Source organism: Alligator sinensis, unplaced genomic scaffold, assembly GCF_000455745.1.
Source record: "Alligator sinensis unplaced genomic scaffold, ASM45574v1 scaffold651_1, whole genome shotgun sequence".
Classification (NCBI taxonomy): Eukaryota; Metazoa; Chordata; order Crocodylia; family Alligatoridae; genus Alligator; species Alligator sinensis.
This window is the reverse complement of record NW_005842014.1, coordinates 898,378-924,851: the sequence shown is the minus strand read 5'-3', so window position 1 is coordinate 924,851 and position 26,474 is coordinate 898,378. Positions and strand designations below refer to the sequence as shown.

At 43.5% G+C, this 26,474-nt stretch overlaps 1 protein-coding gene across 1 annotated transcript in view; it reads right to left on the bottom strand.

Moving 5' to 3' along the window:
• The window catches only part of TG (thyroglobulin), a 209,880-nt gene that overhangs the window by 153,427 nt on the left and 29,979 nt on the right, over positions 1–26,474 (bottom strand). The window contains exons 15-19 of the mRNA XM_006021995.3: positions 24,247–24,447; positions 19,429–19,638; positions 14,046–14,200; positions 9,495–9,651; positions 3,770–3,994 (exon numbers count right to left, since the gene is read on the bottom strand). Of these exons, the coding sequence (XP_006022057.1) occupies positions 3,770–3,994; positions 9,495–9,651; positions 14,046–14,200; positions 19,429–19,638; positions 24,247–24,447 (948 nt within the window). The remainder of the gene's footprint in view (positions 1–3,769; positions 3,995–9,494; positions 9,652–14,045; positions 14,201–19,428; positions 19,639–24,246; positions 24,448–26,474) is intronic.

The following is a 26,474-nucleotide window of genomic DNA, read 5'->3' as shown; positions in this document are numbered from 1 at the left end:
ATGTGAGATAGTTAGCGTGATGCAAAGAGTGGACCACCCTCCCAGCGTTTGTTTAAAGCAAAAGTGGTTTGTCTTAGAGATTACCCTTGTGTAAACCACAAACATTTATAGCTGGAAACAAATGCTTGCAAAGTGTGCCTATTAGCCTCTAATGCCTTGTCTTTACTTGAAAAAATGATGCAATCCTTAAGTCCATGGGTGCAGAGAAAAGTAATTTGAAACACTGCCAAGTGAGACTGGCTTGGACATGCATCAAAAGGGTATTGTTCAACCTTAGGACACACATGCAGCCCCTGTGGCATCCCCTGGCTAGAACTTTTCAGAAGTGCTGCATCGCATGCAATCATGGCTCTCCAGCCAGGGACAGCAAGAGGAGGCAGCAGGCAGCTCCGGCTCCACCCCACAGGGAGGAGAGATAGAAGGGAAAACTCAGAGTCTGGGCAGGGCACCAAATCCTCTGCACCTCTCCTCTAGAGAGGATTGGACTTGAAAGGCCTGGCTTGGGGGGGAATCTGGGAGTTGGCAGCTGGGTGATGATGAGGCTGGCTCCAACTCCAGGAGGCCATCTCCAGGTCTAGCTTGGCTCCAGCAGCAAAGGAACAGCAATTCAGACAAAATCGCTGTGCACAAGTTACAAAAAGTGAAACACTTCAAAATAGTGGCTTGTTTCAAGAAAGACTCTTTTACAACACTGGAAAAGGCATATACATGCGTCTACTTGGCCATTTGAAATGCTTAATTTGTTACTTCTGTCTGCACCCCATGTTAACCAATACGTGATAACTAACATGAGGTACACTCCTAGCAAAGATAAGGCATTTTGTAGTTGTAACGTGGCAGCAGGTAAACAGAGGTAAGCTGCTGCTAGCTCGCAGCCCTTTCATTCTAAGTGCCCATGAGTTCAGAACCGTGCCTTTCTCTTAGCGAAGATGCACCCATTCCTTTTTCATATCAGTACATCAATTTTATTTAGGAGTCGAATTGTTACCAAAGCAGTTAGCCCAGTATAACTCCTAATGCAGACACAGGAGGCACTTATAAATGTGCCCCGGGATGCAGGGGAGCACTTCAATTAGCGAGCCACACTAATTACAAGCGCCCGAGCATCATGTGCATCAGCATCCTCATGCTGAAAAATGGTGGCAGGGTGCTTTGAACTAAAGTTCATCAAACAAGCTTTAGTTTAAAACACCCTACCAACAGTTTTCAGCATGGGGATGCTGATGCACATGATGCTGGAGGCTGCTGGAACATGTTAATTTCTGTGCTCCAGCAGATTTGATTAATGGAGTCTGCTCCAATGTGCTGGATTTACAGTATGTCGGAGCAGCCTTGCAGCATGTCTATACGAGCCTAGTAATAGCAGTCTAGTTTATGCCCTTTCTGTTACAGAAAAAGCTACAGAAGTTTAAAGCAATATAGCTATGTCCACATTTGAGAGCTGTATCATTTTAACAATTGCAGGATGGTTAAAAAAATCTGACTTTCAAGCATAGACAGACTTTTAGACTTCAGACAGCAGGGCTCTCATCCAAGCACCTTTTGGCAGCATTAAATTCCCACAGCGTTTAAAACAACCAAAATAAACTATTTTGCTAGTATTCTGAGTGACAGTAAGGTAGGAGCTTCAGCCCTTCACATCTGGCAATGCCCTGTTACTTATTTTTATTGTCTGCTTTTTCCTCCTTTTTAACATACAAAATGGATCAAAGGGTCACAGTATGTTCATGACTGAAAAACAATGTAAAAATTCAGCTTGTTTCTTCAGCTCAGCAACCAAGTGGGTATCATAAGGAATTAGGATTTGGGTTTTTTAATAAAAAAACATTAAACAGAACAATATGAGAGTGAAACTAAGTAAAGATATTATCAGTGTTATCTAGTGTGGGAAAACAATGGCACAACTGCTTTTTATTCTCTGTGCTCAGACATCAACAGAGGTCACTTGCACCAGACTACCATGAGATCAAAGCAGACCATGGCTGAGGTTGGACAAATGACTGTGGAAGGACGGCACCAGCCCACTCTGCATGTGAACTACCTGTAGGTGAATTTCTTCCTCGTTCACCACTTCAAACCACTGAAAATAGAGGGAATTAAGGCAGTGCATAAGCTTTGTGCTGGCCATCTGCACAGGGATCAGTCACTGTGGTTAGTATGCATTTCACTTGCTACTGTAGCTGTAGCACAGTGTAGACTAGTAATTCTGAACCAGGGTGTCACAGCACCCTAGGGTGCCTGGAGATCTTTTCAGGGGTGCCGTTGGATGCCACACAAATGTTAGGACTGCTAGGTGTGCACACACGATTCTCAAAATAAACCCCGAGATTTCAAATAGGAATTCACAATGTTCAAAACATCCTGACCTGCTGTGCTCTTTTTGAGTTCTTTGCAACAGAAGAATGGGTCTATTTTTTGTAGCCAAAAATTAAGTGAAAGCTAAGAACTGACAATTTCTGAGGAGGACCTTTAGTTGTAAGGAAGGGTGCCTTAAGTCTAAAGAAGTAGAGATCAGCATAGACACCTTCCTGCTGCAATATCCCCTTAAGAAACTGGATACTCACTAATTAAGCCCCTGCTGGACTCTGTGCTGCTGCAGATAGCACACTACAGTAACCAAACTAGTTTATAGGCACTGCCGGCAGTCCCTCTCCAATGCTAAGAAAGAGCTCTCAGTACACAACACTGAAGTCATAGTGACATCAGATTGCTTGACTATACCGGCATCAACATGGGTGCTACTTGTTATCCCCTGCAATAAGCCAACCAGGGGAGAAATTTCCCCTCCACCACAATGGCAGGGGTTTGAATGCTCAGTATGGTAAACCAGAGGGTCTCTTCATATAAACGCATCCAGTATCAGGACCTTTGATAGTTCTCAGAGTTAACATGAACATGTCAACGTTTGCTCACACTAAGGTTTTCTCAGCCCATTAGAAAGTTGACTGAGCTCCTCTCCCACTCCTGCACTCAGACCCAAGCAATCCCAGCACTTCTGAAATGGCTAGCTGGGAGGAATTCCTGTCTAATTGGGAGAGGCTGGGGCCATGGACAGCCAGTGAGAGCCGGCAGAGTTGCGGGAGCACTGGGGGAGGGTGGCAGAAGTCATTCTGAAGAAGAGAATCTGATGCGTGCGAGTCTTTCTCTGGGGACTGGGAGCAGCTCCAAGAATCTGGATGCGGAGGCAGTTTATTACAGGGAAGATGACGTGCAAGAGGGGCTGAAGAATGGGGCAGACCTCCAATGAGATTTTGTACTGATCATTACCAAGACAGCTTCCATTTGCATCTCCTACTACCTCATCCAGCTGCCTCAGGCTTTGTCCAAGGATACAAAATCCAACAGTTCCTGGCAATTCTGCAGCCAGGGAGAGCAATCTGGTTTCCAGTCTGGTTCCTGCATCATCATCAGAAATGCTATAGTAGCACTGCAAAATCTTTACTGCTGGGGATGATGCACAAACCAGAAAGAGTCTGGGTTGATGCTCAGGTCCCAGCTGAGCTTCCAATTATAAAGATCTTTTTACTTCTTACTTCAGCAGATTCCATACAACGTCTGAGAAGCACGTGCAGAATCTCATTTCATCCACCTGGCCATGTGTAACAGCATCCTCAAGTGAGGAGCGTAGGAACAGTTCCTACCACTGCTCTCACTCATATTCTCCTTCCCATGTATCACCTGGCAAACTGTGTCAAGGAAAGTTTGTTGTTAATTTTCTACCTCTTAGCAAGTATTGTAGTGTAGGAGGAAAAGCTGACAGAAAACATACCACATCCTTGGGAATTTGAGACTGCTGTCCCAGGTGATGAACTTCTTTGGAATCCACTCCTGCAGCCAAGCTGGACACTGGGAGATAGGTCAAAATCTTCATCTCGGAGGAAACTAATGGAAGTAGCTGCTGGGAATTGCTTGGAGTCCAAGTGTAGAAGAAAGCGGCCACTCTTGATCAGTTTTACGAAGCGCCCAATGAGGTTGTCACCAACAATTGTGTTTTCTGAAGTGAAAAGAAATAAAACTGAGAGTTTTGAAAATGGTTCCAACTGGGAAAAAAATTAACATGAGACTGATAATCTTCAGACTAAAGGTACAGGTACATCCAGATTACACACCCAATGTGCACGGACAGCCACTACCACAGTGGGGCCTGAGCCTGATGTGTAGATCATTGGTTTTATATGAATAAATTCATATTGTAAACCCTGCATCAGGATTAGGAGAAAAGTTAGAATAAGATGAATTTCAGATAGTTCAGGGACGGGCTAAATCTGATTATCTGTACCTCTTGTTTCAGTGAGCACTGTTTTTTCTTACCTGAGTTAGTTTTTGTGATCCCTTTGCTTCGGGGGGTTTACTGCTTGCTTGTTTGCCTCCCCCCAGCACTGCCCCCACCCCCCTCCTCTCTCCCCTCTCTCCTGCCTTTGCATTCAAATTTATCTCCTTTTTATATATTACTTTGCGCACATCCTTTCTTTCACAGCATCTGATGAAGCAAGCTTCAGGCCATGAAAACTTGTGCTATACAAATATTTGTGTGTGTGTGTGTGTGTGTGTGTGTGTGTGTGTGTGTGCGCGCGTGCACGTGCTATATGTATATAATCTACTTTGGTTAGTCTAGAAGGTGCAAGTCTACCCTGCTTTCTGCTATATATTATTGTATGCGTGCTATAGTATTGCATGGGGTTTTGGTTGTAGCTGTGTTAGTCTAAGGACATAGGCAGGCAAGGTTCTTGAGCTCTAGGACAACTCTGTCGTAGAGCTCAAGATTAGGATCAAAGTTAATCCTTGCTTACAAAGAAAGGTGAGTGCACCTTTCTCCTTCCTGTGTGCTGATCTCTCCTATCCCTTCTATAAGACCAGTCTCCTGCACTAAGTAAATATGGAATCCTTGGTTCTCCTGGTCCAGGCAAAAGGGAGCCGTGCTCCTGGAAGTGTGTGCTTCCTCCTCCTATGAAGGAGTTTTATTTTTCTGCACAAGCTTACAGCTTTGTTTGAAATGTTCATATACTCTGTGAGTTTGCAATCTGAGGGTTGTCATGGCCCTGGCCGATGCGCAGCATAGTAACGGAGCAAACAGGAAGCCGTCCACAAGCACAGTCTGTACCGTACTCAGTTCTGCTGCAGTGACACATGCGGGCTTTGAACAGTGGGCTTTCGAAGGGAGCGTGTTAAGTGCGTAAACAGAGTCAGGAATGCAAACGTTTGCCTGCTACACCATTTCAGCAGAGCAACTGATGTGCCCAAGGCAAACAAATCATTGTACTGCTGCACTTCTATGTGGCTTTGTGCTGTAACCCATGAGCACATTTCCAGCTAAGCAAAGTGCCCTTCTTGGGAAAATTTCACGGGTAGGTGAAAGCCCTTAATGACGCAACTCTGCACAGCTGGTTGCATTGAATAGACTATAGAATTATTATGCTTATTCTGCGTACAAGCATTTGTGGCCCTGCTGTCTTACCCAGGGTCCACACATTATTGCTGCTATGTGGGTGTTATTCACCTCTGCACAAAGGACTAACGTAAGACCCACTTCTGGGTCTGTGTAAATCCCACTTCTGAACTAACGTGGTGCACAGACCTTGCGTTAGTGGAATATTTGCAGGTCTGTGTGCTTATGACTTCACTGCTGTTATTCATCTAGCTTTAACCAATATATTTTTTTCTGATACAAACATACATACTTCAAAGCCCAGACCCAAAGAATAATATGGAGATCACAGTATTTGGTATTCACCAAGCAACCAATACCTTGGCAGTGTTTTTACCAAGAACTGTCTGCATAACTGAAGGCTCAAATAAGTAAGTTAGCTTCTTACATAAGCAAATGCACTTCTGAATTATCCTGTCATTAGCTACAGCAGATAAAGGTGGTCTAAATGACAGCTGTAGGCATAGGCACCAACTTTTATTTTTGCCAGAGGTGGCCCAAGATGATGGACATGTGGAAAGTTTTACACATTTCAGGTGACAGCCCTCTTCCTGAGGGGGCCAGGGCCCTTGGGCCCCCCATATACTTAGTGCCTCTGGCTGCAAGAAAATCATATGTGGGAAGGCAACAGAAGATCAAATCTGTAAGCACAGGCTCTGTGTCTAAATTTCCTTTAATTGCATATCATTTAAATATGTCATACAAAGCCTTAGATTTGTAGCTTAGGGAAATATCTCTCTGCAGGCACACACATATGCACACACTAGCACAACACATGCATATACATCCATGTCTCCATTGATGGTACATCAAGAGGCAGAATGGTTCATTGGATAGGCCACTAGATTGGGAGTTGAGGGGCCAGGTTGTTTTCCTCTTGTTGTTGGCTTGGTTTTTTTTTAATCACCCTACTATAGGACTTTGGCCTCTAACGTTTCCATGATTCTGCGTCCTCTTAAACTTCCTGCCTATATCAATTGTAAGCTATCAAAGGCAAGAGTAGGATATTTCTTCCCATGTGCGTTTGTTCAACACCTAGCACAATAAATCCAAGATCTTGCCTAGGGTTCCTAGGCACTACTACAACACAAGTCATGTGTCATATATTCATTCAAATCCCCACAAATGTTGCAAAGATTCTAACTACTTCTGCTATTCTACTCCATAAACAAACTAACTGGGGTCCACATTAAGGGCATATCTGCACCAGAGCAGCAGTGTGCCCCACCAGGGACATTTCAGAGCACCCCCTGCTCACTCACATGCTCCAACCCTGGAAGTGCAGCGGTGAAGACGCTTGGAGCATCCCTCTGCAGCCACTCTTGAGACACCAGTCTCCAGTTTGTTCCAGTACAGCCACTGTGGACAACCCCAGAGTGGCCTCACTAGCATTCTTCCAGGTCTGAAGCATGAGAACAGGAGCCCATTGGCAGGGTGTGCTCAGGAACATCCCACACGGCCAACACAGCATGGACGTACCCTGCGATTACCACTGTTTTCAACAGAAACCATATGGGAACCTGGTCCAGGGCCAGTGGCGCCCAAAGGATAAGCTGTCAGATGGGGAGGGATGTGTCGACGCATCCGTTTTTCCCTTCAAGGAAGTCAGGATCAAGGTAATTTGCCTTTGTTCAGCCTGCATAGCAAGCATTTCTGACACCTGTACCAACGCACATATAGCCCGGATGCCATTGCACCAGGTGTGTTCAAATATGTTTGGCTGCCATTAGCTGCAATTGCTATAAGTAACACTGCTAAACCTCTCAGGATTGGGGCTCTGCTCTGCTAAATGCTGTGTAAACTTAAGAGACAGCAGTAGGAAGAAGATATTTTATCACATGTGAACAAAGGAGCACCTGATTCACAAGCAAAACCATCTGTTTACACAGAGAAGTAGATCTACACAAGTGAGCTGTCTCACTGAAGTCAATGGGGCTGCCTGTGTGAACAAATCTGGACGCGTTCATCGATGTTTGTAGTACTGGGGCCTATGCTCGAACACCAAGACCTGCAGAGTTTGTAATACTGATCGCACAGTAAACTACCGTCTTATAATTTAATACACAAGAAGCAGTAGATAGGGTGCACAACCAGGGGGCGGATGAAAGCATTGAGACAGGTCCTTGGTGAGAGAGAGAACATTTAGAGTAGTAAGAGATGGAAGCTACTATAAGAATGGTTGACCTTTGCATGCCTTCTGCAATCATTAAACTGTACAAAATAGCACAAGCATGAAAAAACAGGATGTTTTATATCAGCCTGAATTAAATTCAGACTTTCAACTGCTACATTATAGTGTGTTATGATAGTGTGCCCTAAAAAAAATTTTAGGGCATAGGGAAAATTGTAGTGTGGATAGGGCCAAAATGTAATCCCAGTGGTCCAGAAGACTTTTCAAAACACACTTCAATATACAACAAAATGCAATTTGTGCTTTGATCTACAACGTACAGGCAATTTCATATTCGTATTTCCTTATAATCTGGTCCAGCTGAATGGATGTAAACACAAACAGGCTGTATGACCAGTAACCACATAACTGCTACAACCACAGTCAAGTTAAGAAGACTTTTGAACTCAGTTCCGATCGGGCAGAAGCTCTGGAGGACAAACACAGGCTTGAAGCACCAAAATTAGAAGAGGGACCATGTACAGACAGGGTTTTTTATTTTTAGGGCTGGGAATAGCACTACAAAGCCAGAATGCTAGAAATGTGCTGGCACAAGGGGTGCTGGAATCTAGGATGTATTCTTTACCTCTTATTGTAGGTTACAAGGTAGTAGAAGTGCTCCCAGTCTCTGAAGGAAGGAATGCCTTAACTGCCTCTCTTGCTGGCTGGAGAAGCCAACAACGATGACTCCATTATTCAGTGGACACTGGGCACTGAAAAGACAACCACCCTGCTTTACCAGAAGCAGCAGCACGTTAGTTTGACCCAACTTTGCAGCATCCGTATAGATCAGGCCCTTCAGCAGGGCTTTATGGTGCTTTTATCTAAAGGTGATTCAATCAGCTATTAGATAAAAGTACCAAAAAAGCTCCAGTAAGTACCCGATCTATACAGGTTTTGGGAAAGCCAGGTTCAACTAATGTACTGCCTTTTCTGGGTATGCGCTGGGCTCGGCGCAGGAGTGTGCCAAGTTTAAAGCGAAGTGCCATTTTGTTTCGTTTTTCTCATGTCTGCAAGCAGCCTGTGTGCTTAACCTAAGGTGTATGAAGTAAAGAGTTAAGCACGCAGGGCATTTTTACACGTGCTCCAGGACATGGGGGGCATTTTAATTAGAGTGGTTCCAAGAGCCACACTAATTAAAGTGCCTGCAACATCTCATGCATCAGCATCCCCACACTTTAAAATGGCAGCGGGGTGCTTTAACTAAATCTCATTAAACAAGCTTTAGTTGAAAAATCCCTTCCACTATTTTGAAGCGCAAGGATGCTGAAACACAAGACTCAGAGGCTGCTGAAGCGCGCTAATTAGCACATGCCAGTAGACTCAATTCACTGAGTCTGCTTCGACGTGCTGTAAACACAGTGCATCGGAGCAGCCTCAAATACTACAATGACGAAGGCAGTATAAGAATAGAGTTGGACAGAACAGAAGAGAGATATGATGGGAGGAAATAAAGTGAGGCTGACAACCAGATCAAGTAATTTGTGGCACATCTGTCCCCACTGTGGGGGACATGACCAGTGGAAATTGACAGCTGGGATGAGCCTGCCCCTTGCACAAACAGCAATTCTCAAAGGCAGGACCCTCTACATCTGGGGTAGAGGGTCTTGTTGTAAATCCTGGCTCCTTTCCATAGTGTAGAAACCAGTCCAGAAGTGGACGCATATTGGTCCTTCTCATAGCTCATTTCCAAAGACTCTAAAATTCAACTCCGATGTAGGAAGAAAATTAAATGTTTCAGGAACTCCCCTTGCCCCCCTCCCCACCCCTGCAGCTGTTGACATTTCTGGTAGCTGTCTAACGCATGAATATCTCCCAAGAGCAGGCAGCATATTGCAATTCTGCAAAATAAGCTGTGTACAAAGAAACATCAGAGAAGGAAACAAGCAAAATCCATACCAATGTCATGTAAATCAGGGAGAGAAGCTGCTGGGATGTCTTCAAGCTGAGCTTTCCAGGTGATATTCACCCCTAAGCGGTCCGCGGTTAAACAGCTCACCAGCACAGTAGAATCATCACAGAGAGACACCGGCCTACTATTTCCAAATGCGTTTACCTTGATTTAAATTGAAACAGATTTAAGTTAGTTGCCTTTTTATATTCACTGCTACACGTATACCAGCGCTGTGTTCAAAGCAAGTATTTCACGTGGGGCAAAGACTTAAAAAAAAAACAAAATAAAACCCCAAAAAACTTAAAGCGACTTAAGAGTTGAACTAGGCAAATATTTTTCAGGAAATCATTTATTCACCAAATCATTTATTCGCTGCATCATTTATGCAGTTTTTCAGGCAGCCCAAACCATCCCCAAATTCAGGTTGAATTTGACAGGTATGTTAGAATTGTTGAATTAGTTCATTTGGATGTGGTGGAGGTGTCCAATAGGTGGAACGATGTGGTCCAGTGCTTAGAGCACTCGAGTGGAAAAATGGAAACCAGAATGCAACTCCTCTCTCTGGTTGATTTTGAGCAGGGAATTAAAACTTGAATTTTCCACATCAAAGCAGAATACCACAGTTATTAGGGCCATGGGATATTCTGGGTTCTCTCTTAATTGCACCTATTAAATCTGTTTGTATAAAATAATTAGATAACCATTGGAGAAAGCCCTGAAATCCATGAGTGTCCTAATCTTTGCTGCATGGGCTCATTCACAGTCTTTTTGGTATAATGAATATTTAACATGAAAGTGGAACAGCTTCAATGAGAAAGACTAAGACATGACCCATCGCATAATATTCTGTGAACCAGTGGTTAGGGCATGCTCCAAATTCAAGTCAAATCCAAGTCATTATTCTGGATCCTGCAGAAAGGAAATTGAAGTCTGAATCTCCCTCATCCCAGGTGAGTTATTTTGGGGCTCTACAGTAGAAGGCAAGAGAGTGAAACCATTTTCCACCTCCTCCTCTTTGGATGTCTCACTGGCACCTGGGTCCTTTGTCAGTACAGCCCTTTGTTTCTAAACTCCTTTTCTCTTGTTAAAAATGCCCCAGATGAAAATAAAGCAATTAGTTTCATGTAGAATAAAATACTGCGTGCGACTGGAATTCTCATCTCTTCTGCCCCAATCCTGTCTCCATTCACCTCAAAAATTGTTCAGTCAAGCAAAAACAAACTTGACTATTTTGCAATATGCAAAATTGACTATTTTCATAAATTGACTACTTCACAGCTTAAGTCACACGGGCTTTCACTAGACTCAAGACTAGAAATAGATGTTGCTGAATGGAGCGATTCAGCTGTGCCGCAACGTGTCATGGCACGGCTGATTCTTTTCACCGGGCATAACACGTCACCCCTGGTCCCACCTTTGATAGAGCAGAGCAAGAGGCAACATGATTTTGCCTTTTTCCCTGTGGGTCTAGGGTGCTGGGGTGAGCAAGGGAACTGCCACAAGGCAACAGATGTCTGCCAAAATAAAGTGGCAGTCTATTACTCTCTTTTGTAACACTACCTGTCATGTGGCACAATAAAGGATATGGACATCTATTTGCTCAGCATTTGTGCCACCTGAAACATTTTTAAGGCAGCACAAATGAGAAATCAGAGGATCAGAGGACATCTATTTCCACCCTAAGGACGTAACTGCATGGTCTCCATGGGCTGCCACAGAGAATCACTTCCTCCCAGTCACTCAAAATCCCAAAAACGAGCTGGCGTAGAGTAGCCTCCAGTGCATGCCAGGAAGCATGCCGCCCCCCCCCCAAAGCCTTGGAGCGGTGCTGAGGCACACACTCAGGCTACTCTTTGCCTGCTGTTGCTGCTTCATTCCCAGTTCAATGTACACCAAACAGGAGAAAGTTAGCAGTTTGTGCTTCTCGCTGGCAGACACTCCTGGGCGGGCTTCTCATTCCCAGGGGCAGCACAGAGGTAGTGCAGACAAACCCATAGACACCTGAGCAGTTTTCCAAATTATGTCCTGTTTCTATACAACGATATACCAGAGATTGACTGTGAGATCAGGTCCTATAAGTAAAACTCCATTTACCTACAGAATCACCAGAGCATCATGCTAGAAATTATAACACACTCTGTCTACTTTAGGACATTAATCTGCATTTATAACCATAACATCTCAGCAGTTCCCAGTTAACCAAACCAGCACAATGTGGTTCCTAACATGTGTCAGGAACCCTACCTCCTTTTCCTCTTTTTTGAACATGGAAAGCCCTACACTAGCTCAGAACTGTGGAAATAGAGGGGGAGACTGGAACAGGACCATTTTTATCATACAAGTCCCCTGGTTATAGTCCCATTGTGGGGGAAGTGTTTTAGCATTATTTAACAGTGATCATCATACTGCAGGAACTCTTTTAAATATCCTTAATGGTGTTTCATATTCCTTATGTACTACTGATTTGCCATATCTGCTTGAATATAAGATGAGAGGTTTTCACTCCAATCAGCACAGGAAAAACACATTCCTCATCTCACATTTGCACACAAGGAAGCCTCAGTAAGTACTTTGTCTATTATTAAACTGCTGGCAAAAGCAACATGGGCTCAGCCATGGAAACCAACTATGGAGTGATTAAATACAGCCAACATGGAGCATAACTGTAGCACACATGGACCATATTAGGCAAACATGCTAATGGGAACCCACCATAAGAATAGGCTAGTGCAACCCATCTGAATAAGACACATGATAAAGCCCATCGCACTGAGTCCCCCTAAGTGCTGGCTCTTTTTCAATCTCCTCTCTCAACCTGTCACATATGATTAGGGTGGCCCCACTCTCCATGACCTGGAGCCAGACCAGGTTGCACTGTACCTCATCAGCATATAAACTTTTGGAGGATCTCAGGACTTGTGCCAAGGACTCTTGGCTCTACGCATGAGTTGCAAGCTAATTAGCACACAAGGGAAGGGGGGTATCGGAAGTACACACACATATTAAGCAGTGCTGGACTGTGGGGTCACTATGGCTTGAGACACTGTTGATGCTGCAGGGGCCCAGCCCAATGAACTATATGGGAAATCATGAGCCTTTGGGCTTTGGACTAATATCATGCACAGTTTGTGTAAGTATATACTAAAGTGCTGCTTAAAAGTGTATTTAGGCAATATGTGTGCTAGAGCTTACAGCAGTTTCAAAGAAGGTAAATGCCTCAATTCCAGATGAATTAAGTCTGTGTGTTCCCATAGTAATTTGACTATGCAAATTACTATAGGCATGTTTAGTACAAAAAGTCAGTAGGTGCATCTACAGGAGACGTTTACTGTGGAGTGGGCCAATTAGCTCCACAGTAAACATTGTGGCATCTACACATAAATACAAGTACTATCCTGCTCCGGAGTTTTTTACTTCGTAGCACTGCACGTATAGACCCTGACCTGGCTGGCTGAGCCATGAGGGTGCTTCAGTGCGAGGGCTGCTTGCCAGCTGGCCCCATACTGGAGCATTTTTATGCCCCAGCCAGCCCCTCCACAGCACATTTGAGCCAAGTCAGGCTGGCAGGCTGACCCCCTGGGCTCCCTGCCAGCTGCAGCTGCTCTGATCCAGCTCAATGTGCTGTGATACCAGGCACATGTTCAAATGGTGCACCATTTGTAGATGCACCCAGTGTTTTCAAATTTGCTCTTCATTTTTATGTGCTCAGGGAGACCAGGGGCTGACAGTAAGGAGGGAGGGGCCAACAGACCCCCTGTAGCAGTGGGAGGGAGACCATTTCAAGGCAAAACTCTAATAATTAGATTCTATACCTGGAAAGTTGCAACAAATTTATAAAATGTCCAGATATAGAATCTAATTATTGGGGAGTCATCTTATACTCAGGGTCATCTTGTATTCCAGTAAATACAGTAACTTTACATTACTGGAAACTCAAGACTGCAAGTAACATAGGAGAAGGATGGGGGGTTAGTTTAGGAAATGGAATAACTGTTATGCACAGAAGAGTGAAAGTCACCCTTGCACATGGTACAAGTGCCTGTGTACCACTAATGCCCAACGAACAATGCATACACTTTTTGCTGGCCCAGCATAGAGGGATGAATTTTCCATGGGTAACTGGATTACATAAAGAGAAAAGATATTAGGGTTTGGTAAAAGCTCCTTCACTGCAAATTTTTTAAATTAGGCATACCAAATACACACTATCTAGAAGATGGAGAGATGAAAGTGAGGAAAGCTGAATGTGCCCAAATATCAAAACAAACATCCTAAAAATAACATCACATCATAGTTGGCTGATGTTGCCCAAGTAAGACTATAATTCAGGTTACTCATCCACAGCTGAATATGGTATGAGGCCAAAGCCTTGGGGGGAAAAAAAAAATCTAAAAAAAATCTAATGCTAAATGATGCCCAGGAAATGTTAGATCAGTTTTCAGCTCTGAATAGGGCTCTCTAAAAACACCTGTGCTTTGTCTCTATTCTTTCAGGTTCACAGTACAAGCTGCAAATTTATTTATTTTTTTTATCCACAGAGAAGAATAGAGAAATACCTGAATATGACAGAATCCACGGGCTTTCAGTTCATCTAATATAAAGATCTGGAACGCCTGTAGTAATCCGGAGTAGTCAGAACTGCAGGCCTTCCCAGAAGGCAGCAGCAGCTGGAACTGTGTTTGAGCCTGGACTGTCTGAAATAGCTGGAGCTCTAAAGGAGAAAAGACAGTTTATTATTCATAATATTCATGACCCATGTATAAAAACTGCCTATCAGAATTACCTTGGGGAAATATAATTACATAATAGGAAAGCCTTCAGCATTGTCATACAAGCTTTGATTGTGTATCAGTGGCATTGGTCCATGAATAGTTGGAAGAGGTGGAATTGTCAATGATAATGAAGGAAGACAGAAATTCAGAATGAATATTTCTGTTTTGTGTTAAGAAAAGGTTTGCTGTGATGCTGATGACATACTTTTCATTGCAACATTAACCCAGGAGGATGAGGTCTCCAGACTGTTGATGTTGATTTTTAGTAAGTCTTCAAATAAGGACAATTTCAGAGGAATGGAAAAAAGCTTAACATTGTGCAAATAATTCAAAAAGGATGACTTTGTAAGATAATGCATAGCACTTCATTCATAAAACTAGAACAATACAAACCCAGTGTGATACGTATGTGATAGGTATTAAAAAGCTAGGTAACTCTAAACAAATGGTGGAATTGGCCTGTTTGGATACTGGACAGATGCAGGGGTGGTGACTGCCAACCAATGTTCAATATCGAGCTGGTGAAGGAGCACTTAAAGCAGCTGAATGTTTTCAGGTTGGCAGGACCAGATGGACTGTACCTGAGAGTGCTGAGGAAAGTTGGCTGGAGTCATTGTGGGACTGTTGGCAAGGGTATTTGAAGACTCATGGTACTTGGGAGAGGTCCCAGAACACTGGAAAAATGCCAATGTGGTGCCAATTTTTAAGACATTTGAGCGTGATACTGGGTCAAATTTTGGAAAAAAATTATCAGAAAGTCCATTTGCGAGAGATTGGCACAGGGCATGATGCTGAAGGATAGCCAACATGGTTTTGTTGCAGACAGCTCATGTCTGACCAGCCTAGTCTCCTTCCATGATCAAGTAACAAACTGCTTATATGTGGGAGACGTGGTTTATGTCATATACTTGGATTTTAAAAAGGCCTTCGATATGGTCTCCTATGATGCTCTTATAAAAAAAACTGGAGGATTGTGAGCTGGCAGAGTCCATGGTCAGGTGGGTTGGGAACTGGCTAAGGGGTCAAACCCAGAGAGTGGTAGTGGATGGGTCTGTATCATCTTGGTAGGAGGTGGCCAGTGGTGTCCTGTGGGGTTTGGCTCTTGGGCCCGTGCTGTTCAATATCTTTATCAACGACCTAGAAGAGGATGTGGAAAGCACACTGGCCAAGTCTGCGGGAAAAGCGGGCACACTAGGGGACAGGATAGGATGCACTTCAGTAAGGGTAAATGCAGAGTGCTTTATCCGGGGAGAAGTAACCAGCAACATGAATATAGGTTAGGAGGAGATGTCCTGGCCAGCATGATGGTTGAAAGGGGCCTGGGGTTATGGCTGATCACAGGATGAACATGAGCCACCAGTGCAACACTGTAGTCAGAGCTAACAGCATACTGGGATGCATTAGTCGATGCATCATGAGCAGGGCTAAGGAAGTGATAGTTCTTCTCTATTCAGTGTCGGTGAGCTCCTAGCTGGAGTGCTGTGTCCTGTTCTGGGTGCCACACTTCAAAACAAGACATGATGAATCTTAAAAGGATCCAAAGAAGGGCCACAAGAATGATTAAGAGCCTGGAGGACAAACTTGATGAGGAAAAACTAAAACTTCTGGGACTGTTCAGTCTAAGGAAGAGAAGGCTGAGGCGGGGACTTGGTGGCCATCTATAAGTATATAAGGGGTGAATATCAGGAGCTGGGAGAAAAACTGTTCACAAGGACACCCCAGAGGAGGACAAGGAGCAATGACCATAAAGTGTTAAAGGATGGTTTCAGGTTGGATGTAAGGAAGGACTTCTTTATGTTAAGGGTGACCAGAATCTGGAACAGACTTCCCAAGGAGGTGGTATACTCTCCAACCTTGAAAATCTTCAAGAATAGATTGGATGGACACCTTGCTGGGATCATTTGATCTCAACAATATTCCTGCCAGAGCAGTGGGGTTGGACTCGATCTTTCAAAGTCCCTTCCAGCCCTTAATTTTTATAATTCTATGAACTCATGTTTCAAAATTTAATTGTAAACATGGAATTTTCATTGACTGAGCATGTTTCCAGTAGGAACCTGCAAGGATAAGTTCTTCGTCTGACACAAAATATGACACAAAATAACATTTTTAATAATGACCTAGAAGAAAAAGTATTTTCTGATGGAGTTTGCAAATGACAAGGATTGGGAGGGTGGCAAATAATGAAGAGGACAGGTTACTGATTGCAGGTCAATATGGGTTGTTGGGTAAGCCAGACACAAGCAAACAATATGTATTGCACTTTGGCTAAAGTCAAGAATTCAAGGCATCATTGCATTAGATTCAAGGCAAGAAACTATCCTAGAAAGCAGTGATTGCAAGAAAGACTTGAATTCTGTGCCAATAAATCATCTGCACGTGATCTCCCAGTGTACTGCTGTGGACCAAAGGGGAAATATGATCTTTACATATCGGAACAGATAAATGTGTGTATGCATTTGGATCTGATGCAATTAGTACTGGACTACTACACCCAGATCCAGTGCCCACAATTCAAGAAGGATGTTAAAAAATTGAAGAGGGTTCAGAGAAAAGTCACAGAAATAATGAAAAAAATAGGAAATATGATATATAGAAAAGGATCCAAAATCTATTTAGTTTACAAAGAGAAGGTTGAAGTTTGACTTGGATACACTTTTAGGCGTATACCTGAGAAACACAAAACTCAGGATAGAAGGCTCTTGAGCCTAGAAGACCAGAGCATAACAAGTTCAAACGGCAGAAAGCCGAAGTGAAACAAATTCAGAAACAAAATAAAGTTTAAATCTTTTCAAGTGGGGATCAGTATCCATTGGAACCACTTACCAAGAGCTAGGGTGGATATTTATTTTTCTACAAGTTTTTCTCTAGTTGAAGCAGGAATTAATTCAGAGAGGTGCTGTGGCCTGAGCTTTGTATAGAAGCTCAATTAAATTATATTAATGTATAGATTAGGGCTGTGCAAAATTTCACCGGCTGTTTCGATTCGACACTGTTTCGACTCATTTCAAGCTCGAAACAGCAAAATAGAATCAAAACCATGGGCTTTGAAACAGCCTCAAAACAAAACGAGGCTAGCTGAAACATTTCAAAAGTTTTGAAATGTTTTGAGTTTCAAAGCAGCCAGGTGGTGGGAGACAGGGGAGAACCAGGGCTGCACTCCCAGTCTCCCGCCGCTGGGCTGCGGGAAGCCGATCACAGCAGAGGGGAAGGGAACTGAGCCCGGGGCTCAGCGCAAGGGAAGGGAACTGAGCTATGATGGGGCTGGGGAAGGAACTCAGCCCAGCTGGGCTGAGTTTCTTTCCCCAGCCTGATTGTAGCACTGGGAAGGGGAACTGAGTGATCGGGCTCAGCTCCCTTCCCCAGCTCCCAGGTCCTAGGCGGCAGCACCTGGCTTCCCTCCCTCATCTGGCAGGCAGATCAGGGGTCTGCAGCCCCGGGAGGACTAGCACAGCCCTCCTGGTGTTGCAGGCCCCCATCTACCTGCCAAATGAGAGGGGCTGTTTTGAGCTTCAGCATTATAGCGAATGGGCAAAACGTCGAAATAGTATCACTGTTTCGATGAAGCAAAACGGAACAGCGGTTTTGAATCAAAATAAAATTCAAAAAGGATGTGGAGAAGCTTGAGAGAGTCCAGAGAAGAGCCACACCCATGATCAGAGGTCAGGAAAACAGACCTTACGACAACAGGCTGAGATCTATGAGGCTCTTTAGCCTGGAAAAGTGCAGGCTCAGGGGTGATCTGGTGGCCACCTATAAGTTTATCAGGGGTGACCATCAGCATCTGGGGGAAAGTTTGTTCACCCAAGCGCCCGAAGGGGTGACGAGTTCAAATGGTTATAAACTCCAACAAGACTGTTTCAGGCTGGACATAAGGAAGAATTTCTTTACTGTCCAAGCCCCCAAGGTCTGGAATAGCCTGCCATCGGAGGTGCTTTAAGCACCTACATTGAACACCTTCAAGAGTAAATTGGATGCTTATCTTGCTGGGATCCTGTGACCCCAGCTGACTTCCTGCCCTTCAGGCAGGGGGCTGGACTTGATGATCTTCCGAGGTCTCTTCCAGCCCAAATGTCTACGAAATCTATGAAATGCTGTTCCGTGGAAACCTCAAAACTCAAATCGAAATGGAACGGTGCCATTTCGCGCAGCCCTAGTATAGATCCATTTTTGTTCTGGAAAGGCTAAGATCACTTTAGAACACATTTAAAAAAAAAAAAAAGAGAGGCAACTGTTTAGGCCTTGGATTAAAGGTGGGCATGAACTTCCAATTTCAGATTGATATCTGAAACCACAAACTTATCCGCATTTTTATGAGAAATACATTGGCAATATTCTTATATTAGGTCAAGGCCAGCTGCAGAGATGTAATCCAAATCTGGAGCTATATTGTTTTGAAGTTCATGTATGTTCAAATCTGATGTTTTGATCACATCCCACCTCTGTTTAAAATCACTGTCAAGACCAGCTGATCACCTAGGCTCCAAACAGATATCTGCAGCTTCCATGTTTTGAGGTGCTTTTTATACTTAGAAGAATGAAGGTTGAGGGGGGTGGGGAAATACCAAGCAGCAGCCAGTAAAGTTGGCATTCATCCTGGAGAACAGACTGCTACAGAAAGATGCATAAGTAACACAAAGTTACTTGATTATGCGAATAAACAGTCAACTTCTGCCAAATCCAAACATCTGGTGTTCATCTGCTCTGTCAGGAGTAAGTGGTCCCATCAGACGCATTTTACGATGCCAGCATCTTTTCACTTACAAAGGAAAATCTGCATTTAGATTAAATATCTATCTATTTATATCTATATTATCACAGAACTGGGATAATATAGATATAATAATAATATTATAGATATAATATTAATATAATAATAATATATTATAGATCATATAGAACTGGGAGATTGTTCAGGGCACAGGAGCCAACTGAAAGAAAGCAATGATATGAAGACAGAAAGCAAAATTTACCTACTGCAAGCCCCCACTTTGAAGCTAATCTGACTACTTCCACCTATAATTAGAACTGGCTTCATTTCTATTCACTTTCTTTACTTTTCGTGCATCCTACGTTGGCAAAGACAAAAGCAATAAATGTCGATGACAGCCGAGCAACTTTCTCTCAGTCGGTAGAACAGAGTTAGTATCCTAGCAGTTGTACATACTCTGACAGGTTTGAGAGAGGGGGGGATCTGAAATCCAGCGCCGACTTTCCACGTCACACAGAAACGTCTTGCTGGAAAAGACACTTTGGAAACCTCGACGACAAACCAGTTGGCACTGCTGGGAATTCTGATTTTGACCCGAGATGGTCTCACAAAAAATCACTCCATTGACCACATGCGAGACACTGAATGGCAGGATGCACTGAGGACCTAGGAACGTGAAGAAACGGACACGCAACAGAAGAAAAAAAAAAGAACTATTCAGGGTAAAGTGTCCAAGTAACGGCTATGTCTCATAGTGAGAAAATACACTGCATCCCACCCAGATACACAGCGCACACATTAATGTCAACTTGAACTGAACTTATGTCGCATGCTTCAGCGCTCTATGAAGCCAGTGAAAGGACTTGTATAGTCTCTGATGGGCACTGCATGGCTTAAGAAAACAAATCGGTAGAAAAACGGCCCTGTGTAAGTGGAACGTAGGAGGTGGTTTGTAACCATCAGAGCTGAGTTTCTCAAAACAGGCCAAACAGCCTCTCAGTAGGCCTATGTGGACTGTTTTATACATGGGCTTAAGCCCACCAAGTTACATAAGGACAAAGCCTCTCAGCAGAAGCTGAGCAGATAGAACACATGACTCATTTTAAAATGGAGCCTGATCAATTTCTAAAGAGGACTGCGATTACCAGAGATAACGGGACTGAAGCTGGTGACCCAGGATGACACTTGGGAGTCCTATGCTTCTATGAGAGGGTAATATGGCCGCTCGAGTGGAAAAACATTAGCATCAATTCCATCTTGAAGCAGTACTGATAGTCTATTATAAAACTGTTGAGTTGTTGTAGTTATTACAACCCCATCATTTTGCTCAATATTAGTGCATTCCTAACCCACCAAGCTATAATCAAATATTACAGGCATTAGTTACATTCCTCCCAGCTTCTGGAGAACAAGAAAAGAGAAAATAATTGCCTTTAAATCAGAAGCAGCTATAAAAGTAATGACTTCTGCCTCTCTGGAACTTCTCATCAGAAGCCTCATTTGCTTTCTAAAAATAGCTGTTTTCCAATCCTCACATCTTCGGTGCACAGCACTCCACAGCACCAGGTATGATGGCGCTGAGCTAGAAGAACTCTCGGCTGCTCATTCCCTTACTTTCAAACTCTTACGCTACTTTATAAATCTCCTCAATAGCACCTTTTAAAAATTATGAATACAGTAAAAAGATCATCATGAGACTGCTTTACATTCACTCTGAATGGTTGCAAATATTAGCGCTTTCATTCGCAAGACTGAAACCAGACTCTCCACGCTATCCTGTGGTATAGGGAAGTTAAGCCATAGCCACTTAGCAGTTGTTCCATCTGGGGATAAACTGCAGAGATTTAGATTCCACTTACAGTGGATTAGAACAGACATAAAATGATATCACAGATCAGCCGGGGTCTTTTTGCTGCTGTTGTAAAAACACAGCGTCTTGCACCTTCCACCCAGTCCCTGGCAATTTATCCATAAGGCTTACTAGTCATTCAGTATAGTGTTGAGACTTCTTCCCCAAGCACTTCTAAAAGAGATCTGTAGGGAAGAGCTTCCCTCTGAACTCACAGCTTTCTCTCTCTCCCATTTCTGAGCTGTGGAAAGTGAGCATCAGGTTGGAACATGTGTGCTAGGGAGTATTAAGATACTTGGCATCAAGCTCTGACATACGTTCGCTAGAAGAAGTTGGAGGGGTTCGACCAAACTCCATTATGGAAATGCTTAGTTTAATGAAAACCTTATTGTGTGCACCACGCGCTCTAAAGTTATTATTTCAGTTTACAGCTGTCTGTTTGGATACAGGGGAAGAGATTTATTGTACTCTCCCACCACAACAGACTCCCTTGCTGATGGGCAACGTGTCCAGAATAGTGATATAACTTTGGCCTACCCCTTTTCTTTTCTAAAGAGCTGTTAATAATAATGCTGAGGAACCAGGGGCACAGGCAGGATGGGCTGAAGGAAATAAACTACTGAACCTTTACCCTCTGCACTGCCCAAGCTGTTCACACTGGAAGAAGTCCCATTAGCTTTTCTCGTCCCATTTTCCCTTTCCTCTGTGCTTCCAGAAGCAGATGTGACACAATACTATGAAAAGATTATTCTCAAAGTATTTTCCCAGCCTTACCACAACCAGAAAGTAACAAAAATCTCTTATGTGAGATTTTCAAATCAGTGTTTCTAATCACTTAGAGCTGAAGCAGCATCTAATTTAAAAAACTTCTTGTCCGCTCCTTGGTTGTTACTGCGCCTGGTACTCACGACAAATCGGAGAGATCCACTTGGCACTGGCATCTCTGAAGCAGTATTTTGTACCCAACATCTTGGGCTAAGTACAGACATTCAAAGAGCCCAAGGCAGAAGTGCTTGAAGTAAAGCACTTTACTTAAAGTGCTCTAGATTAGGTCAGGACAGAATAGGACACACATGCGCTGTTCGGTGCGGGGGGGACTCAGAGGCTGCCTGCAGTGGCTGAGGCCAGCAGGCTGGGGGTGTTTCTGCATGCCTCCCAGGAGAATGCCAAGCCCAGCCAAGCCCAGGTTGTGGGCACAGGTCTTGGTGGGGGCCAGGCTGGTCTGCACAGCAGAGGGGCTTCATTGCCTCAGCTGCAGCCAGGAGCTGCAGCTCCTGGATGCACTGCTTTTTCACCAGGAAATGTGGCTGGGGGAGGGAGTGAAGAGAAACCGCTCTGCCACATGGACCTGGACCTGGCCCCCATCAAGACCCGAGCCCACAAGTTGTGGGGGATACACATGACAGAGAGGCTCTGTTCCCCTACCCCCCTGCCTGGTCCGGCAGGGAGGAGACGGAGCCTTTTCTGTCTCCTCTCTGTGACAGCCCAGCGGGCAAAGCTGGGCTGCTGCCTGCCTGGAGCAGACAAGCAGTGGCCGAGGATAGCAAGGCACCCAGTGAGGGGCTTCGGGATGCCAGCAGAACGAGTCCTACTTTGACTCAGGATGGGATGCAATACAGACGTTTGATAAAGTGCTCTAACCTAAAGTGCTTTATTCTGATACCACATCCATCCAGTGTTATCTTGGAGTGGGATCCACCATTTTTAAAGCACTTTATGTGCTATGAACTTCTCTTCAGTTACAGTTTAGAGCACTTTCTGTACACTTAATGTATAGTAAGTGTAACCTATATACATGCCCTTGGATTGCAGCTCAGAGTCAGTAGACCCTGAATCTCTGCTCAGTCCACTCTCACAGTGAACTCCTATTGACCTTCAAGGAACATAAGGACCGAGCAGAGATTTCAGAGTTTCAGATCTACTCTGGATCATTTCCACACCTTCCTTCTGCCAAGTCAGGCTCTTCTTCAGGCCTATCTAGAACCCTTCCAGCTTTCTCAGCTCTTCCCCTGACACCCTCATAGTATCCTATTCTCTTAGGGTCCACAGACCTCCGGCTGATCACCCCAATAGGATGGTTCATTATTGCAATATAGTGCAACAAAAACAATGCAATACATTAGCTTACAGCTTCATCAGGGATTCATCCATGTGGTTATTTTTTTTCTTGTTGCAGCAGCCTGTGTTGAGAGTCAGGTATTCTCTTTGGTATATGAAGCTGTAGAACTTTACAATCCCAGAAACATATAGGAAATCCTAAATACATTCTTATTGTGTGGTCTGCTTTAGTCTACCAACAACAACATTCATGTAAAAATAAACAGAACACAGCTTTCAAAGACATCCTGCAGAGAATACTGCTCATTTTGTAGTGGAGGTTTAAATTTCTATGAGTCACTGCAATATGGAGCATGATCGTGAAGAAAGTTTCAATTGTTCTGCTTCAGTGATAGGGAATCTATAAGAATTATTAAGAAATTAATTTTATCCCTCTATCTCCAGTTTGGAAATAGTATTGGAATCCTTGACAGAATTCCAGCTCTGCATGTCTTTATCCAGGCAGGAAATATTCTCTGAACAAATAGTATTTTGGCACATCCATTTCATAAATCTGGTTGATGGCCAAAAGCAGGAATTACAGAAATATGTATTTCTTTTCTATCCACTAATTTTTATTTATTTATTTATATTTTATTCCTAATGCATTATGGCTCAGACCAAACTCAGTTCAACTCCTGGGCAAAACATTTTGGTTTGGTCTTAATGTAGTTTAACTGGCTCATTCATCCTGAGTTTTTCTTGCCACTAAGATAGACCCTTGACTTCAAACTGTGACTCATACCCAACCAAAAGCACAAGCTTCTGAACCCTGAAGGGGTTTGGGCCATAGAGCCAGGCTGGCTGGAACATATACTTACTTCTGTAATGCAAATATAAAATTAACAAGGACACTAATCTCTCTGGGTGCAGATACAAAACACGTTTATGTAGTAAACTGACTTTGCTATGCTATGAAAGCAGAGCAGACACAGGACACTGCCCTGTTATATGCTAAATTACTCAAATCCAGGGTACATTTATCCCTTGAAAAAAAATGCAGTAACTTTATTATGTGAGAAAGTTAGTACATGAACGCATCATATGTTTAGTCTCCCACTTGTTTTCATCCCCAGCTGCCCCACCACCTAACACCAGTTTACATAACAGCACCAACAACAGGCAATTACTTGCTAAAGTTGGCTGCATGCCCTCTCCTCACTTCAGAGTAAAATCTGGGATAAATTACTTTTTAGCAATTGTGTCATGTGTCCAAACCATATGATGGGTTGAAGAGGAACCTTAAACCCAAAGGCAGCAAAACATTGGGGAAGTTTAGATCTAGGTCTAGTTCTGCACTGAAGTGCTTGACTGCAATGGCAACTCACTTTCACACGCAGGCCTTTCTCCGCTTACTCGTGATCCAGGCACCTCTTCTCCACTCTCAAAGACACACCAACAGCTTTCCTCATCCTGGCTGCATTGCACTGGTGAGAAGCTCCCATTGTTCCCCTCACACTGGGGAATGTACCCTTTGCCGATTTCTCGTGAACTCATTTTGGGCTTCAGCATGCTACAGAGAGCAGGACCTTTAAAGACAAGAGAGTGACTATAAGGTGGGGAAAGCATAAAAAAGAAACTCTGGGCATCTGCAGAAATGAACTGCAGTAGTGGCTGCTATTGGTTTGAAACACCACACCTCGGACACACGATACTGCAATTTGGGGGCTTTTTATGGTCAAGAAAGATACTAAACATTGACTTGAGATCATAGTTAAGTTTGCATCAAAGTAGATACACAGCGGATACTACTATAACTACAAGATAAGCATAATAAAATGCAAGTTACTTGAATCTGCACAAAGTGAGTTTTGTATAAATATGTGACCCGGGCAAATACGATATTGATTATTTTTCTCTGGCTGTGTTCAAGTCCCTTGGCTCACTTTCCATTACCATTCTAGTTAATGAACTTTCCTAGTAGAGCTGGAGATGAAATAGGACAGAAATTAGGTCCAAAAATAACAAAATATAATGAAGTAATAATCTGGAGAAAAAAAAAAAAAAATCAAACTGTCATTTGAAGCATTTTGTTTTGAAAACTTAGAAAGGTGCTGTTTGGCTTTTGATATGTTTTTAATTAACATTTTACTTAATTTATAGTATGTGTATATTAATTAACATTTCTAAACAAAAAGTCATTTCAAACTGAAAAACAAAATTATTTAAAAAAAAACATTTTAAAAGCCCATCTTGACCATTTAAAATTGGGGTGGGGGAGAGGCATTTAAACTAGGATCTTCATCAAAAACAACTCTTTCCTTCAGACCGTTTTGTTTTTCTCAAATGAACATTTTCTGATGAAAGAAATGCTACATCAGAAAATTTCCAACCAGCTCCACTTACTCGCACAAATAGATCCCTCATATGCATTTTTAATATCTGTGAACAAGCAGGTACATGAGTAACTGTACGTGTCTGCATAATCCCAATTAATTTAATTCCAGTTTAAGGCAAAATTATTTAGGTTGGTTCTTACTTAATGTGATTATTTCATATAAATAAGTTACCCATGGATTTGATGAACTGAGAACTAAACTTCTAAACTTGTGTGATTTTTTTGAGGCCTATATATACTATTTATAAATCACCGTGATTGAAGTTGCTCAGTCGCAGGTCCTGAAATGGGGCTTTTGTCCCCTAACTTTGGCTGTGACATGCATGTACAGCTTGCTTTGAGCAAACTGCCTGGTCAGTGCAGGGTCCTCCCAGAGGTCTGAGCTCCCCGGCTGGTCCAAGAGGGGACCAAGCCAAATCCCTTCTTTCATACAGCTCAGGATCCTGGGGGTTGAGCGCTGGTGCTGCTACTCAGCCTCCCCCTTTGCCTGCTGCTGCATTCAGTGGGAGAGGGAGAGAGAGGAAGGGCTAAGAGCAGCAGCTTTAGAGCCACATGAAAGCAGGGCTCATAAGAACATGCGGCACAGTCAAAGGGGTGGGGTGTGACTGTATTGCTGTACCCCTCTGAAACCACCCCTGAAGTTGTAATAAGGATGCTGTCATATCATGGTTTGATTGTAGAACCATCCATTTGCTAACAGGGTTGTAAAGAAACTCTGCCGGGACAATAATGAGTCAGTAATGACCATCGAAAGAGAATCTAGTTTCTCCACCTTTGCTGCAGGAAGCAGACAAGAGAAAATCCCAGCAGCAGAACAAAGGAACCAAGGTATTGATCCTGCCTTTAAAAAAAGTGAGTCAAAGCATCGTAGCAATCATAGAAAGTTAGGGATGGAAAGGACCTTAAGAGGTCATCTAGTCTAACCCTCTGCTCGAAGCAGGACCAGTCCCAACTAGATCATCCCAGCCAACTTTGTCTAGACGGGTCTGAAAAACCTCCAAGGATGGAGCTTCCACCACCTCTCTGGGTAACCTGTTCCAGTGCTTTACTACCCTCTTTCGAATCCCGCTTCAAGTAATTGAAGGCGGCTATTAAATCCCCCCTCAGTCTTCTCTTCCCTAGACTAAATATGCCTAAATAATTCCCTCTGCCTCTCCACAGAAGTCATGTCCCCCAGCCCCCTCACCATTTTTGTTGCCCTCCACTGGACTCTCTCCA